Below are 15,926 nucleotides of genomic sequence, written 5' to 3' on the forward strand. Positions count from 1 at the left end.
CAATGATTTGCTACACCATTTTTCTCCCCTCTTTTACCAGCTGCCAGAATATATTAATTTCTAGTTAGAAATATGATTGTCTGGACAAATCGTAGAGGAAGTCTGTGTATACATATAGTCTCACCATTCAAATCTATGGTGTTATTTGAGGTGCAGTCCAGAAGACCTCTTTATTCTGAAAACTTGTTATGCCCTTGCTTGCAGCTTGTGAAAGTGAGCTATAATTTTGTTTACATCTGTATTCAAGTGTACCCTTTAAAATCTTGTTTTGAATTGGTGCAGATGATAGAATATATCAAAATCTACTGGACCCATGTCTTAAGTAAGATACCCATGGCTAAAAAGAAAGCTCCTGAATTTGGAGCAGCCATTGACTTTGATGTGTTTATACATACAAATTTTAATCACCACTCTCAGCAGGAACCGATGTCTGAAAGTTCCTTCTCTAGTCAACAAAAGAGGGAGGCGTTCCTGATGGGTGATACGTAGCCCCAAGAAAGATTCACGTATTTCTACTATGTTTGGTGCATACAGCTCTTCATACGTGGCTGTGGCAGGGGCCTCTTGGTAGGACTTAAAATAGCTAAGCTAAAACTGTTCTTGACTGAGTTCTAGAAGAAAAATCTGCATTACCCTTTACTATGAGATGGGGTTTCTCTCATATGTTGACAAGGTTATACTTTCTCTTGGAGTAAAGTAGTTTGGGGTAGTTGCTGTTACTCTCTCTCAACACTGAAATCTTTACAAATTACACTTGAGTCCCGATTAGACTACAACTGGTTTTCAAGTTTTAACTGTTTTGAAATATTTTTACATTGTGTTCCCAGCTTCTGGAACATTTTGCTGTCAATGCAAGGGCAGTGGGATGGATCAAGCAGTGCTTCTTTTCTAAGGCATGTTCTTCTGTCAGCTTGCCATGAAAGCTTTCGTGGCCATAGCCAATTATAGGGCAAATATAAGTCATTATGTCTTTCCAGCCAGCACTTCTTGACCTGATGAGTGGGAAGATCTCATATTTTTCTGGTTTTCTGACCATGGGGCTTTTTCATAGTCTTCTTAAAAAATGCCTTCATGTAGACTTTGCAAAGCCCACCTGGATGTTTTCAACTGTCCTAAGCCAGCTCATGTTATGCTGGCACCAAAGGTTTCACCTATGCCAGAATGGTCTGGCCACAACAACTTGCTTGCTTTCTCAAATAAGCAACAAATCTGGTCTGGAAGGTGTCTTGATCTTGTTCTCAAATTTTACTTTAAAGCTCTACCTTTTGGCACTACTTTGTTGACAGGGAGCACACAGCTGGTGAGGGACCATAAGTAAGTGTGCTGTCACCTTCAGTCAGAAAGGGAAGATCCTTAATGCATTTCACTCCTTCCACATCAGTTTCAGCTTTGCAGCAAGTTGTTTGAGTGGGATTTCGGTATATTAGGAGTCAGTACATGGCTCTTGCCATGGGAGTGGCTGATTTTACCCTTCCCATTGAAGGGGCTGCCATGGCTGTGTTTCCTGAGGAAATGCAGCCAAGTGGTGCTGGGGCACACTTCCTCGGTTAGATGTGGATCCATGAGGTCCTCAAGTTACTTCATGACGTGTTCAGCGAAAAATTTGAGAGCAAAGTAGTTGACTGATAGCTTTCAATTCTGTTTTCTTTCCTGAGTAATGCTGCTGGAAGGTTGAGTCCTGAGTCAGGGCAACAGGACTTTGCTCAAAGGAAGAGAGTATGTGTGATGAGAGAGGCACAGTTTTATTTTCTTTTCCTTCCCAGCATAACAGCATAAATGTGAGTGGACTGGAAGCAGAATTATTTGACTTTGTTAATGTTTTGGTTTTTTTCTTTGTTTTTCTAGGATCTAGTTCAGGATCAAAACTAAAAGTTCCTGAGCTGAGTATAAATGGCATACAGCACGTTGTTCAAGCCGGCCAGACATTAAATCTCACCTGCAGGTAACCAGCTGAGTTGGATTATGACAATTTGGCAGGGACTTCATACACCTGACACTTTCCTTTTTTTGTAACAGAAATTAGAAAAAAAATTAAACCTTATGTTGTGGGGAAAGGTGGGGAGTGAACTTCAATGGCAATTGTTTAATAGTTCTTTGTTGTTTCTGTTGTTGTTTTTGGAAAACAAGATAAAAGAGAACCCCATAAATAGCCTGATATAATAAAAAAGAAAGCTTGGGAACTGGAGCTATATAATTGCAGCCCAACATAATTGTTTCTGCTTCCTTATCTGTGTTTGCAGGGGGGAAATGGTTCATTCATGGTCTTTGCCTGAAACTCTTAGCAAGGATAGCAAAAGGCTGAAAGTAATTAAATATGCCTGTGGAAGGAATGGGAAGCAGTCCTGCAGCAGTCTGACCTTGAGCAGAACTCAAGCAAGTGACACTGGAAATTATAGATGCAAATACCCAACAAGTCCAGCAAAAAAGAAGAAGGAATCTACAGTCTATGTATTTATTAATGGTAAGATTAAGTTTTTTTAACACTTCATGGTACTTACTCTACAATACAGCAAAGTGGAAAAGGAAGGCAGATCAGCTGCAGCTGAGTATTGAATGACATTTTCAGCCTTGCATAATGTTAATTTTCCAATTAATGTATAAAATCTGCTTTCTCAGAACTTGCAAATACAAATGGTAGTCTTCTATCTGTTAGACAAGAAATGAAGAAAAAACCAGACCCAATCCATCCATCTGCCTAGAGAAAACACGAGCCCAGATGGAAGTGGGCTACAAGCAAATATGTGAAATAGGTATCAGAAGCCATATCCTACGTGATGGGATGTGATGTGATTTCTAGGCAGCTGAAGGATGCTAAAGCTGTCTGTCAGATCACAAACTTGCCTCATGCTGAAGAAAATTACTATTTGCATGTGAAGTCATATTTTAAAATGTCCTCTGTAATCCATGTCACACAGATTGAAAAAATCTAGAATAAATTGAATCAAATTAAATGTAGAGTTGTGTTCAGCAAACAAGTATTGTGTAATGTATGGGAAGTGCTGGAATTAGGTCAGTTAGACTATAAAAGAAACTTCCTTCTGATCCTGTTTCCTTCCAGGGTATTAAATCAGACACTTCTCAGAAGAGTTGAATTCAATAGACACAACAATAAAAGAACAAATTATTGACACTTTGGGGATTTAATTAATACTTTAGTTTTTTCTTATTTTTACAGAGTAAAATTAATAGATTACTGTAGTATTTCAGGACTCACAGATTTTGAAAGCCCATATTACAGAGTGTGCGCAACTGGAAGTTTTCCAAATTCTGGGTCTGCTGCATCTAATGAGTTCACATCATTAGTGGGTGAATTAGCCTTTGTTTTCATTTTGTGATATGAAGAGTGAGAATGGTGCTGTGAAAAAGCAGAATGAAGTGGACCTCTCACTACACTGATAGAAAATAAGATAGCTCTCCACAGTACTGTGTTTTGCTTTATTGAGCACTATTGGCTGTTCATGGTGTTCATCCTACTTTCCTTCATCTGAAATATGCTGCAGAGTGTTTTCATCACCCAGCTCTTTTTATATAATTCTCTGTAAATCCAACAACAGATGCATCCATGGAAGAATAGCCAAAATAGGATATTAATTTAGTGACCAACAGCCTGCAGGCTAGGGAAATGTACAATTTCCTTGGATGCCTTTTGCAAGTTTCCCATCACAGGATCTTCTTGAACTTCCCACCTTGGATATCATCCCTGTCTGAGACCTATCCACAATCCTCTCCACTCACCACATGAGAAGGACCTCTCTGCTAAACTGACTTTACCATACAAGGGATGCCTTTTCATTCTCTTTGTCTCATAACTGTTTGAAGAGTTAATTTTTCTGGATCCTTAATTTTTACAAATGAGAGACACAACCAGTCTTCTACCTCTTCACTGCTTCCCAACTTGTATATGGCTTCCCTGCATCTAAAAGGCACCTTCAATCAGATGATTGTAAACCAAGGTTATCTGCAGAATTCACATGGCGATGGAAGAGAAATGTATCATTGCGGAAATTGTTTTAGGACAATCCCACGCCAACCCCTGTCCTTCCATCCCCTCTAATCATTTAAAGAAGGCTGCCTCAGTGTCTTGGTTTTGTTGGTTTTTCAAGGACATTCAGACAAAAATCTTGATGTTACTGTTGAAGAGAAGGCTAGATTTTATAACTCCTCCTACCTTAATCACTAAAAAAGTAGTAAAATGTTTAAGGAACAAACCTATAGCAACCTTAGTCCACTCTGGCATGTTAATTTTCTGAATTTGACAATCATTTTTATTGAAAACAAATTTCTTAACATTGAAGTGTTAATTGTGTCCCAGGGTAACAAAATCCTCTGTGAAGACTCTCTTTCCTGAGTTCAGTTTTACTTCGCATTAATTTGTGGGTGTTTAGGAAATAAACATTTGTGAAATTTGGGTCCCTCCTAGTTTTGTATTGTTTCCTGTGACAGGACGTTGTGTCAATCCATTTCCCATATTAGCTCCATGTGGATGACCAAGGTGCCTGTTTCCCATGTCTTAGCATGCTGCAGATGAGAACAAATAGTTGCTATTTACAAACACAGAATCTGAATCAGGAAAGTTGATATTGTTTGTACAGGAAGTCATCACTTATTGTTTTAAAAATGTTCTTCGTTTCCGTAATTGGAGTGATACTGAATATGAACTGGATTAAAAAAAAACAATAAGCCCAAAGACCAGACCACAATAAACCCAGTAAGTCCTTTGGTTCGATGATGACTGTATGCTACAGCAGAAAATGATCTGGAATAGATAAAAACAAGACACGAGGCAATGAGAAGGAGACTGCAAGTCCCATAGGCCCCAGGATGACTAGAAGTATTTCTGAAGTCCTGCTTTTGGGGGTCAAGGAGAAGCAGGCTGGTGACTTGCCTTGGAGGAGCTAGTCCTGACACCACCCTTCTTTCAGCTGGAGAGGTCACTACTGAGTTGCAGAGGGGAGTGAGTGCACAGTGTCTCAGCAACTCTTGACCCCACACAGCTCAGGAATTGAGACATTAAGCAAGGGAAATTAATTCTCTTAAGAGTCTTCATCTTTGCTTCAAGAAAACTGATGGCCTGACTTCCCCCACAAGCCATGGGAAAAATCTGAAATGAAGCAAAGCCTCTTTGCCAATTTCTCCACTATCTCGGACCCAAAACTGCTCAGAGCTTTGTTTTGTAAGGGAAAATACAGCCTAACAGTAAAAACGAAAGATTTGCAATGAACGCTCACTGCATACATTGCAGTGAGGCATGGGGAATTTTCTGCTTGAAAAGAGATAATGATGGAATAAAGACATTTAAGAAACACCAAATTATCAGCAGGCTGTTCTGAATCCTATGTAAATTTCCCTGGGGACAATACTAAGGGTTTTCTTTCTGTCTGCTTTGTCCCAGTATCTCCAAGGCACTTTTCAATTGCTCATTCACTGTCTTCAAAAATGTGTAGTACTCTTAATTCTCTACTGTCATAATTTCTTGTCATTGAACAATTGCTCCCATTGTGTGACAGAGGAAATCTTCTAAGTTCAATTACATTGCTATATCAAAGTTAGATTTTTGCATGAATTTAGGCAAACTGTGATTCAAGTTGAAGTGTTGCTATTTTCTGTGATGAAGACCGCTTTTGGCTAGTAATATACAAGAGTGAAATCTTTATTCTTCTGCAACAGGGAACAGAATTCTTCTCAAAGTAAAACTATTTGGCTCTAGGGCAGTAGCCCATTTCCTAGTCAGTGTTCTCCCTCTCCTTGTCTTTTCTCATAATCCTGTAGTGTATGCCTTCTGGTTACTTTTCCTTGCAGAATGAGACATGTTTTAAAATCAGACCTGTAGGCTGGGTTAGTTGTCTGTTCTCTTTCAATACTTAACAGAGAACAAAAGAAGCTTCTGGTATTTACTGTTCATCACCTACTTCTGAAGAAATCTGGAGAACAAGCTTCGAATAAATTTCTTGCTTTGAGAGGATTTAAGCAAGGTGAGGCAAATCAGAGCTGTATAATTAAAGGTACAGGTCCTGAGAGTGCTTGTGCTCACCAATGCCTAGAATGTCAAACATGCCTACTGGTTGCATGTATTTGGTTTGATGTGTGTCTTGAGCTCAGCAGTCCAAAATGAAGGACTTTATCATTAGTGAATTGTTCGAAATTTAAGCCTTCGAAATCCCAAAACATCTGGGATTCTGAGCTCATTTTCAAACACTAAAGTTGTTTGCTAGAGATTTTGAGTGTATTAGAACTTCCTGGACACCTCCCTGGGAGGTCCTCCTGCTGACAGATAGCTGGATCCAGACCCAGAACTGACATGCATTTAAGATTTAGCTTGAATGGATTGACTTCTGTAATCCTAAAGATACTATTGTTGCAGAACATGGAGGTTATCCAAAGAGTTCTGCAAAAGGGTCTCTTTAAATCAGAAGCATCACAGTCAAAATAATTCAAAGTGTAAAAAAAGCAGTAAGACAAAACACCCTGAGAGCTAACAGAAAGGGAGATTTTTCTTCTTTTTCCTTTTTCTTCTTATTTATAAATAACACACTGATAAAAGAACCTGCTCAGGCCTGGGAAACTCTTCCTCTCCATGCCTTTTTTTGTCTTTGCTTTTGGCACAGTTTTAACATATGAGCAGTACTGTTTTGGCTTACACCGTCGGAGTCAATACTATGATAGCGCTTCTGTTATGAAGAGGAAACTCATTGGAATTAAACTATGTTGCAGCTGTATCAAGTATGCAGACACATTTTTAATTTCTAATGAGGTTCCTGTTACAAAACAGAGACCTCTAGGACTTGCTGACGTCAATGGCCTATAATTGCTGCGCTTTTGTCATTGCATGTGCATGGACTCTGTATCACAGGACACCGTGAGGAGCGGAGCATGTGCAGACACTTTGGCAGCATCCAACACTCTGCACTGACCCCTCCATGGTCCTGCTCCCTCACAAAGGCTCATGGCTCCTACTGAAACAAACACTTTTCCAGTGTGATCCACCACAATGGAGGGGTACATCTGAAAGAGCGTTCCTAATATCCGTTAGCCTTTCTAGGGATTGCTTGCTGGACATAGTAATAGCTCTGTTGTGGATTTCCTGGCTAATATGACTATTTTTCCTGAAGATTTTTAACTGTGTTTTATTTCTGTCATGGTCCAATGTTGACGATAACGTAGTGTAACTAGTCTCAAAGTAAAACAAACCTTGCCTAAAAATTGTTGTACAATTGTATTAGAAATTTTTTGTGTCGGAATGTGCTCTAGATATAAATTAATAATCATATAAGTCCAGGTAAAAGAAAGAAAAATAAAAAAGGAGGGGAATACTTTATGTCTCAGGTTTTCTTTCAAGGTTTAGACATACTTTGTATTTGAAGAGCATTATTTAGCAGGCTTACAAGAGGCAAGCGTGGAACAACCTTTTTTCTAGAATAAGACCTACAAAATGGGATTATTTTTCTTTAAGGAAATTAGGCATATGACCCGGTTCAACAGACATATTTCCTAGGGCATGATTCATCTCATGGTAAAGCAGATGTCTAAAACAGGTCAGATGAGTCCCATTGCAAAATTCCCCTTTTCTCACCAGGGACAACACTAAAGGTTTGGATCCTAGATCAGTGAGAAATGTCTGCTTTGTATATGTGCAAGTGAGGCTGGAATGACTCTCGGTGTGCAAGATTCTTTTGGAATTACTTCTGAACGGCCCCAGTAATTTATCTGGGATAAATAAAGTTAATCCCTTCAATGGAAAGGGAATGTGGCATTTGGCCCATGAACTTCAATGAAGTCTGCATGTCTGTTCTTTACTAAAGACTGTGGTCCTTTTCACATGAGGGAAAAGGCTGTTATGTGAATGTGATGAAAATATTTCACCTCTTTTAGCCTGAAAAGAATCTTAAGGATGAGCCAAGTGTAAGCAGGTATTTTGGAAGAACTTCAGAGGATAAGCTTTTAGAGCTTAGATTTTTCTGCAGAGACTTTTCTTCTTGCAAATGTATGTGTAAGTCCTCTGACTTACATAGCTCAGATTATTAAAAACAAAACAAACCCAAGAACAGTAGCTGAAGCTTGTGGAAAGAAAAACCCTCTCCACCATTTCTGAATTTGGCATTTCAGTGTTGGCTAATTTAGTTGTTTGTGCAAACCCCATAAATAGCCTAGACAGGTTACTGATACCAGACATAATATTGCTTGTGCTAAGTCTCTTATCAAGTTTTTATCTGGCTGCCAACCAGCTTAGCAAAAAAGCTGCTATTTATGTTCTTTAACAATATAGCAAATGACCTTCATGGATTTTGTGATTTCATGAGTGCTCTTTGTGGTTTCATGTTGATTGCAACTGAGAGATATTGTAAGGAACACAGCCAACCCAGCACACAGTCATTCATTCTAGGCATAATTTAAAAATACACTAAACTGATTTTTAAAGTAACCTTTAACATACATAAATATTCTGGCTATCCAGCTTTCATTTTTCTAACCTCACAGGCAGCTTTGAAGAAAACAAACCCCAACAAAATAAACCAACAACCCAGATCAATAATTCATAAAAACAAGGCCAACCTCTTAGATCTTCCATTCCAAATCCCAATGAAGCTGAATGTGGTCTTTGAGATAGGTCAGTCTGTGATGTTCCTTTCACATCTAGTGCTTTCTGAACATAGAATTGAGTGGAGCTGGCCCAATAGACTGCTGGTGGGAAATTAAGTCATGCCAGATGTGCTGCCAACCAGCTATGTGGGGAAGGTTCATTTACCTCCCCTCAGGAAGAAATTGAGAGGAAATGTAGTGGGAACTAATGGCAGTAGCTGGTGTTGTGATGGGAAGAAAAGAGGAAAAGAAAAGGCAAGGAGAGCTATTGCTTGGGGGACAGAAGAATTCCATGTTGTTGGCAAACTCTGCCAAGGTGGTATAACCTGCCCTGGTGCTGCTGTATGTTCAGCTTTGCCTGATCCAGACTGGTAAAGCCTGCATCAGATTCTGATCTTGAGGCACCAAGAATATCCCGTTAGGGCCTTTACGATGGAAGGAGAATAAAATCAAAGGGAATCAGGAAAAGCCTCCACGCTCATTATGAAAACAAAACTGTGCTAGGAAACATGATGCATATTTCTTTTAATCAAAAGCAGGAAGACATTTGGAGCACTTGGGGCCATCAATTGCCCTCTGGCCCATGGCAGAAGTCCCCGGTGATGTCAATGGGAGCTCTGCACGCGAATAGCGGGGGCATGGCGACGCCTTGGTGCACACGGCAGGGAGTGTACCACAGGAGGCTGTGATCAAGCCTTGGAGCCCACCAAGGGCAACCAGAGTGCTTTGGCCACTTTCATACAGCACTTTGCTGGCTTCTTCACATGTGGACCTGCATTTCCACTGAACAAGAAAGAAAAGCCAAACATGGTGTTTTATGCTGGTTTCCTGTCCCTGCCTTTGGATGGGCAAGAATCCTGCGAGGTCTGAGCTGCACAACCCCCACTGCCTCGATATTGGCATCAGTCAGTGGTGATACTGTCTGCAGACAGCACCGGCAGTCCCCAGAACGGCTCTTCCTCACACTTACAATGATCTGGAGATTATGGTACAGGAAACCACTTTGCAAAGCTTGCTGGTTTTGGGCAGAAACTCTTAATTTTGTGACAAAGATAAATGAGTCTTCTGGGAGTAGTAAATCGGTTTGTCTGGTCACATTAAAGGGCAGGTGACCTCTTCTGTGGCTGCAGTCCCTGAAACAAAAAAGGTTCTTTTCCCTGTGCTACAAACAGGTTAATTCTTGGTCTTTCCTTGAATCGTCCTGCAGAGGAAACGTCAGCCTAACAAGTCCTCAGGGCATTTTTTATTACATATGCATCCTCTATTAGTCATAAGTTCCTTTTGCTATCTCAGTGAACCTTTAATACCTACTATTAAATAATACTTTGCACGTTTCATTTCAGAAACTTTGTGTAACAGTTTCATTAAACCACTTTAGCAAAACTTTTTCTGTATCCTGGAGTACATTTGAGATCCTCTGCCTTAGGATTCTCACTGGTATAAATTAGAGCAGAACCCATTTCTCTTCCTGTTTGATGTCTCAAACAAAAATATTATTGCATGTAGTAAGAAAAGAGGATCCTAAGGGCAGAACATTTTGATGACCTTGGGAAGTGCATGTCATACTTTTGAAAGACAAGCAATAGTAACTTACTTGAAGGACTACTTGAGTGAACATAGGTCAACATGCAGAAGTTTGGGGCCAGAACACTTAAATCAAGTGTTGCAGTTTGAGGTTTTATAAGGGATTGGTTCTTGCTAACTTTACTAAATTCTTATCCAAGAAAGATTTCCATTGTTATTTCTAAGATTTTTGACTGAGTGAAAATAATGGGATTTGCCTGAAAAAACATTAGAGCTGTAGATAAGCACAGAATTAAGATCTTAATGTTCTGCTTTTTTTAGGAGTTAAAAACCAAACCTTATGTGAATTTGGAAGTAGTCTATCTGCAATATGAGTCAAACTGAAACTTCAGATCTGAACACCTGCAAAGAAGATTTGGAGCCAGAGCCTGTGGCTTAAGCCCCTCTTTGTTAAGTGGTCCAAACAATAGCCGCAACAATGTTCCCTGTTCCCAGCGCAAGCTATTTATGACAATGCCCTTTGTTAAAGGGATTGTTCAAGGGATGGTAAATTACTCTGCCAAGCTTTAGTTTTGAGTCAAGAGGAATTAATGTTTTCCTGGCATTTTCATTTACCTTGTCACATAAAAAAGAGACACGTAGGTATTGTGATAGCAGGAAGGAGGAGAAGAATTAACTCTCTCTAGTCCATATTCTCAGAGGTGAAAAAATAGCTGGATAATCATGGTAGATTCTTTCCCCTGATGGAGTCAGTGTGAATTTTTCCTATCAATTATTTTGCAGACAGCAGGAAGATGTGCTTTTTACAGTGTTCCTGATAAGTGAATTTCAGCTCACTTCCCATATATTTACTTTTCCTGGTGATAAAAGGATACAAATGCCATGAAATAGGAAGCACATATCTCAGCAGTAGAGATGTTGCTATAATGGAAAAAAATGGACCTCAACTGTCCTGAAATTTAAAGAATATTTCAAAGTACTGATACTGTTATTGAATGATACATATATCTTCAAATACTTAGTAATAGTTTGATGAACATGTTTAGACAAAAGTAAATGGAAGATTGATTTCAGGACTTTGTTTAGCTTTCATTACAAACAGGGCTAGTCTGGTTTTTTAAGTCTGTATGCAGTGTTACAATTCCTGTACACTGCCTTAAGATTTCACGTATTAACCTTTATTTTTCTTCTTTTGCAGATACAAGCAATCCATTTGTACAGATGCACAGTGATATCCCTAAAATAATAAACATGGCTGTAGGAAGAGAAATGATCATTCCATGCAGAGTCACAGATCCAAACATTGCTGTTACTTTAAAAAAGGTACCTCTATCCAAACATGTTCTGAAACTGTTACTGTGGATGATATTTTTGTTTGTTTTCAGCTATTTTCATGCTTTTAAAATATTTTAACAATTTAATATTTCTTATGCAATGTTTCTGGGTGTCAGTGTGTTCAGAAATATTTCAACCCTGGAGGCTTCATTTTGAGTTGCACAGAAAGGCTTCATCAAATCTCCTACAAAGGGTGGGGATTTTCTGAAGAAACTTAAACTTTTCATACTATTTTATTAAATCCTCACTGGCAAAGGTTTCTTAAGCCCAGGAAGGAATTTCTTGTTAGGAGAAGAGATTTCCTCCCACCTCTTCCCCTGCCCTTCCTCCCTTTCCCTCTTCTGTCCCCTGGAACAGCTGGTGAGTCCCTGGGGACTTGCTGTGGCTGTACAAGGATCTTTGCAAGCCTTTGCCCTACCGCACTCCCACTAGAGACTTTGCTGCTTCCTTTTACATATGAGTGCACTTAGACAAGGGATGGCTTTTCTTTGTGAGAAAACTTTGCAGAGAAACTGCAAAGTTTGATGTGATGGGACTAGTTTTAGGGGGGAAAAAAGATATTTCCATGTTTTGGGAAAACATATCTCTTAGATGCCTTAAGAGTTACATGAACAGCTAACTGAAACATATGTACATAGTAAAGTACCTAGTATCAAGACAGAGAATGGGGCATTTTTTTCAAAATGACCTTTTTTTTTGCTGAAAAATTAGGTGGAAGTGGCAAAGAAGTTTTGTTTCTAAATAAAGGGAGTTATGTACATAGTGGCAATGAAAGTTCATCACTGTTAAAAGGAAAAGAGGTTTGTCTCTTTATAGAATAGCATGCAATTGCCAAACAATACCACCGTAAGATGCTTATCTAGCGCAACACAAGTCTTTGATTATTCTTTGACTGCAGAGCTTTACACCAACCACAAATTTTATCAATTCTTTCAAGTGTCGCTTTGCTAATATAGATACTGATTTTGCTATTCGGTTTTCACCTGTTAAATCCCATGAAAGAGAACAAAATGCAGAGACAAGAAAGTGATCTGACCCAGGATGTTACCCTATGTGTGTAGGTACACACACACACAAACACACACACAGTTCTCCTGCAAGAAGATGCACAAGGTTGTGAGGCAATAGAATCAAAAGCAAGTGAGACTTAGCTTTCCATAGAAGGGGTGTTGTAAAGTGGAAATTTATTTGGGCACTTTAGTGTTGCATCTGAAATCTCAGCATATTAGATTTCTAGCTGAGAAAATTCCTGTCAAGTTTCTCTCATTAAACAAAACAAAACAAAAAAAATTTATCCTTATTTATAGAAGATTGAAACATAGCTACTGTCTATTTTTCATATCAACTTGTCTTTTACTTGGGCTTGTAGTGTAAGGCACAGCTTTATACCATCAAAAACAGATGTAATACTCTCAGAAGGAGAAAGAGGAGGCAGAGCCAAGTCTTGAAAGAAAGGATTGGTTGCTTACATGTTTTGCATTCCAGGAAAAATAAATGTGTTCCCTAATTAATCCTAGAATTTCCTGAAGCATGTAAGCTACAATGCATTACATCATATCTTACTTTATTTATCTTCTATGACACCCTTATATGAAGAATCCAGCACAGTTTTACTCACAGAGCAATTAAGAGATGTCTTAAATGCATTCCACAGCTGTAGGCATACTACTTCTGTAGAAATGGCAAGAGCTGTTTTGTGTTTTCCATCAGTGATAAAGGAATGATTTGGTGTCCCCATAATGCAGTCCTCTGGATTTGGAAAGAATATACCAGCTTTAGTGTCATTTGCCTTTTATATTGCCTGGAAGTAAAAATACAACTTTTTTTTTTTTTTATCTCTCTCTTCTAGAAGGACTCCCTACAGTTGCACTGCCTCCAACACTTGTTTCTTTGCAGTGCTACTTCTTAGTTTTAGTGGACCAATGTGGGAAATGTTTATTATCCAACTTCAACACTACAAACTATTTTTTTACTCAAACTTCATCTTTGCCTTAGTCAACCCTTTTTAGATACTGCCTTGCTTTCATTTTCAGACTGAATATCTGTGCAGATTATATTTTATAGCATAGCAATCACATAGGATGGGGGGGGTCTTCAAAAATCAAGAAGCTAATAAAACGTGGACTGGGAAATGGGGATGACGCTTTTAATTTCTATTTCAAATTCAGCCTTCAAGTCCCAATATAAATTTTACCTGCAGCAGCTGATGGCCTTTTCCTTATCATATGAAGAATTGTGAAATCAATTAATAGTTTTGATCTAATGCTTAATAGTTAGATATTCAGAGCCTCTGAAAACATCATTCCTATCAACATGATTCTGACAGCCTCATTCAGGATCCATAAAATAAGATAAACCTTATTGCAAGTAAGCTGTGCACTTCTCTTACCTCTTCATTTGCTCGTATCTTGATAAATGGAAAAAGTATCACCTTTTGATGCAATGATTTAATCCATTTGCTTAATGAGAATTCTTTTGGACTCTCTATCATAAAAACAATGACATTCATAGGAATAGAAGTAAATAAGCTTCAGTACAAGGAATAAAAAGTGTAAAAAACCCAAGGGATGTTGTGAATCACATACGCAGACAATCTGAATTCTTAATAATGCCACCTCATCCTTCCTGAACTGGTGGAAGGGGAAACATGAAAGAAAAGCCAAACATTCAAGAAGCTAATGTACATTTTTATTAAACTTTTAATTGTCTCTTTCCAATACAATCTGCCTTTGGAGGTGTGGGGAATCACAGCTTGACTATAACTCTTGACCATATGTACATACACAGTATGTGGCTGTACTGTGCTAATGCCACCAGGTACCAAAAACACTCAGCAAAGATTGAGCAAAGAAGGAGGCACAGGCTAAACCAAAAATAGTTGCATTTGAAACAAAGTACAAAGAAGGTAAAAGGCCAAGAATGTACTGGGAGACACAGTGATAGGGTTCACAAAGATTAGTATTTAGACAATAAATTCCATGTTTACTGCTGCCGGCGCAACAAGCTGATTCTTTGAATGCCTCTGACTCACTGTTGGTTCTCATCTGAAAACTATTATTGTGGCTGAATTTATCTTCTGCTACTTCAGTGGAAGTCTCACTGCTACAGCACGGTGTTTCTTCATAGGTTTTCTACTTCTCTCTGTGATCACGAAATGGCCAAGATTTTTGACAAGGCCTTGAACTACACTGGCCGTGCTCTGCATAGGGGCAGGACCAGATGACCTCTGGACATCCCTTCCAAGCTAAATTACTGTGTTATTCTTGGATCCTCTGTCTTGTACTCTCCATGCAGTGATCAGCATGGTGATGACAATACCATGTTTCTAGTTGGTGGTCTGAAGGCTGGTTTAGGGCAGAGCAAAACAGCTGTGGTTCTCTGAGGGTGGGAAACAGGTAATCTGAGCCAGTGAGGTTGGCAGAGAACAGCATGGAGAATAGCTAGGTAAGAAGCTGAAGGAAGCAGGTAGAGAGGGCAGAGCTGTGAAGGGCTGTAGGCTGAGCACCCAGCCTCCATCCATCTTCTCATCTGAGACAAAGTCCTGGTATTTCCATCCTCCAAAAGGAACTTGTTGCAACATCTTGGGTTTTCCCCCTTCAACAGATTTGGTCAAAGACCAGCTATGTCACAGTGGTCTTTTGCTAGTCAGAGACTTCAGTTTTCTGATTTTTTCCTTCACGTAACTTAGTGTTGTGTTATGCTTTCACAGGTGACTGGGTGTAACTTCTTAGTCTCAGAGATGCAAAAAAATTATACCAAAAAAAATGTGTCTCTAGTGGTTTTGAGGAGTGTCAGATGAGTAAACTGTACGGGCAAAGATTTGCCTCCTGGATAAATAAGCCTAGTGGATATCCAGACACCTCACAAAATTACAAGTTGCAAAATAGGACTCTTTTGGGTGTTTTGGTTACTTTTGTATTCCTGGAGTAAGGCTAATACAAAGTCAGTAATACATCAATTAAGTAATGAATGTGCAGTGAATGCATTCCATGGGAAATACCAGTCTAGGAAGGGTCTCACCCTCTGGCTTCACTTTCTTCATGAAAACTTGTACAGAAATATGCTCAGAAATAGTTTGATTTTTACCAAAGCAGGAAGAGGATAAATCCAATCGAAGCTCATGAAAACATAACTATGAACCAGTTGCGCCAAAGTTGAAAATGTGTTTTCTTAAGTACAGGAATGACAACAGAGCTCGTAGGGACCAAGATATTGGTGAATGGCAGTCAGCAGGCTGTAATGTAATGGGCTTTACTTTTGTGTGTGCTGCACACACTTCCCTGTGATTTGCATGCTTATTATAGCATCTTATCAGCTGTTGCAAAGATAAGGAGTTCTACCACGTCATTTTGTGCTCTGCATTTATTGCTCATTTGATTCATCATGAACTTTGTTGTTTTGGAGGAAATGGCATGAGGTGAGTGAATGTGATCTCGAGGGTGTCTGTCTGTATAGGCTGAGCAGGCAGCATCGAGGGTGCCCCGCTGTAG

General features: G+C 39.2%; 1 protein-coding gene across 1 annotated transcript in view; it reads left to right on the top strand.

Moving 5' to 3' along the window:
• Positions 1–15,926, top strand: part of FLT1 (fms related receptor tyrosine kinase 1) — a 106,623-nt gene that overhangs the window by 13,642 nt on the left and 77,055 nt on the right. Inside the window, exons 2-4 of the mRNA XM_068181193.1 lie at positions 1,846–1,942; positions 2,241–2,461; positions 11,300–11,424. Of these exons, the coding sequence (XP_068037294.1) occupies positions 1,846–1,942; positions 2,241–2,461; positions 11,300–11,424 (443 nt within the window). The remainder of the gene's footprint in view (positions 1–1,845; positions 1,943–2,240; positions 2,462–11,299; positions 11,425–15,926) is intronic.

The sequence above is a fragment of the Anomalospiza imberbis genome, chromosome 2 (genome assembly GCF_031753505.1).
Source record: "Anomalospiza imberbis isolate Cuckoo-Finch-1a 21T00152 chromosome 2, ASM3175350v1, whole genome shotgun sequence".
Taxonomy (NCBI): domain Eukaryota; kingdom Metazoa; phylum Chordata; class Aves; order Passeriformes; family Viduidae; genus Anomalospiza; species Anomalospiza imberbis.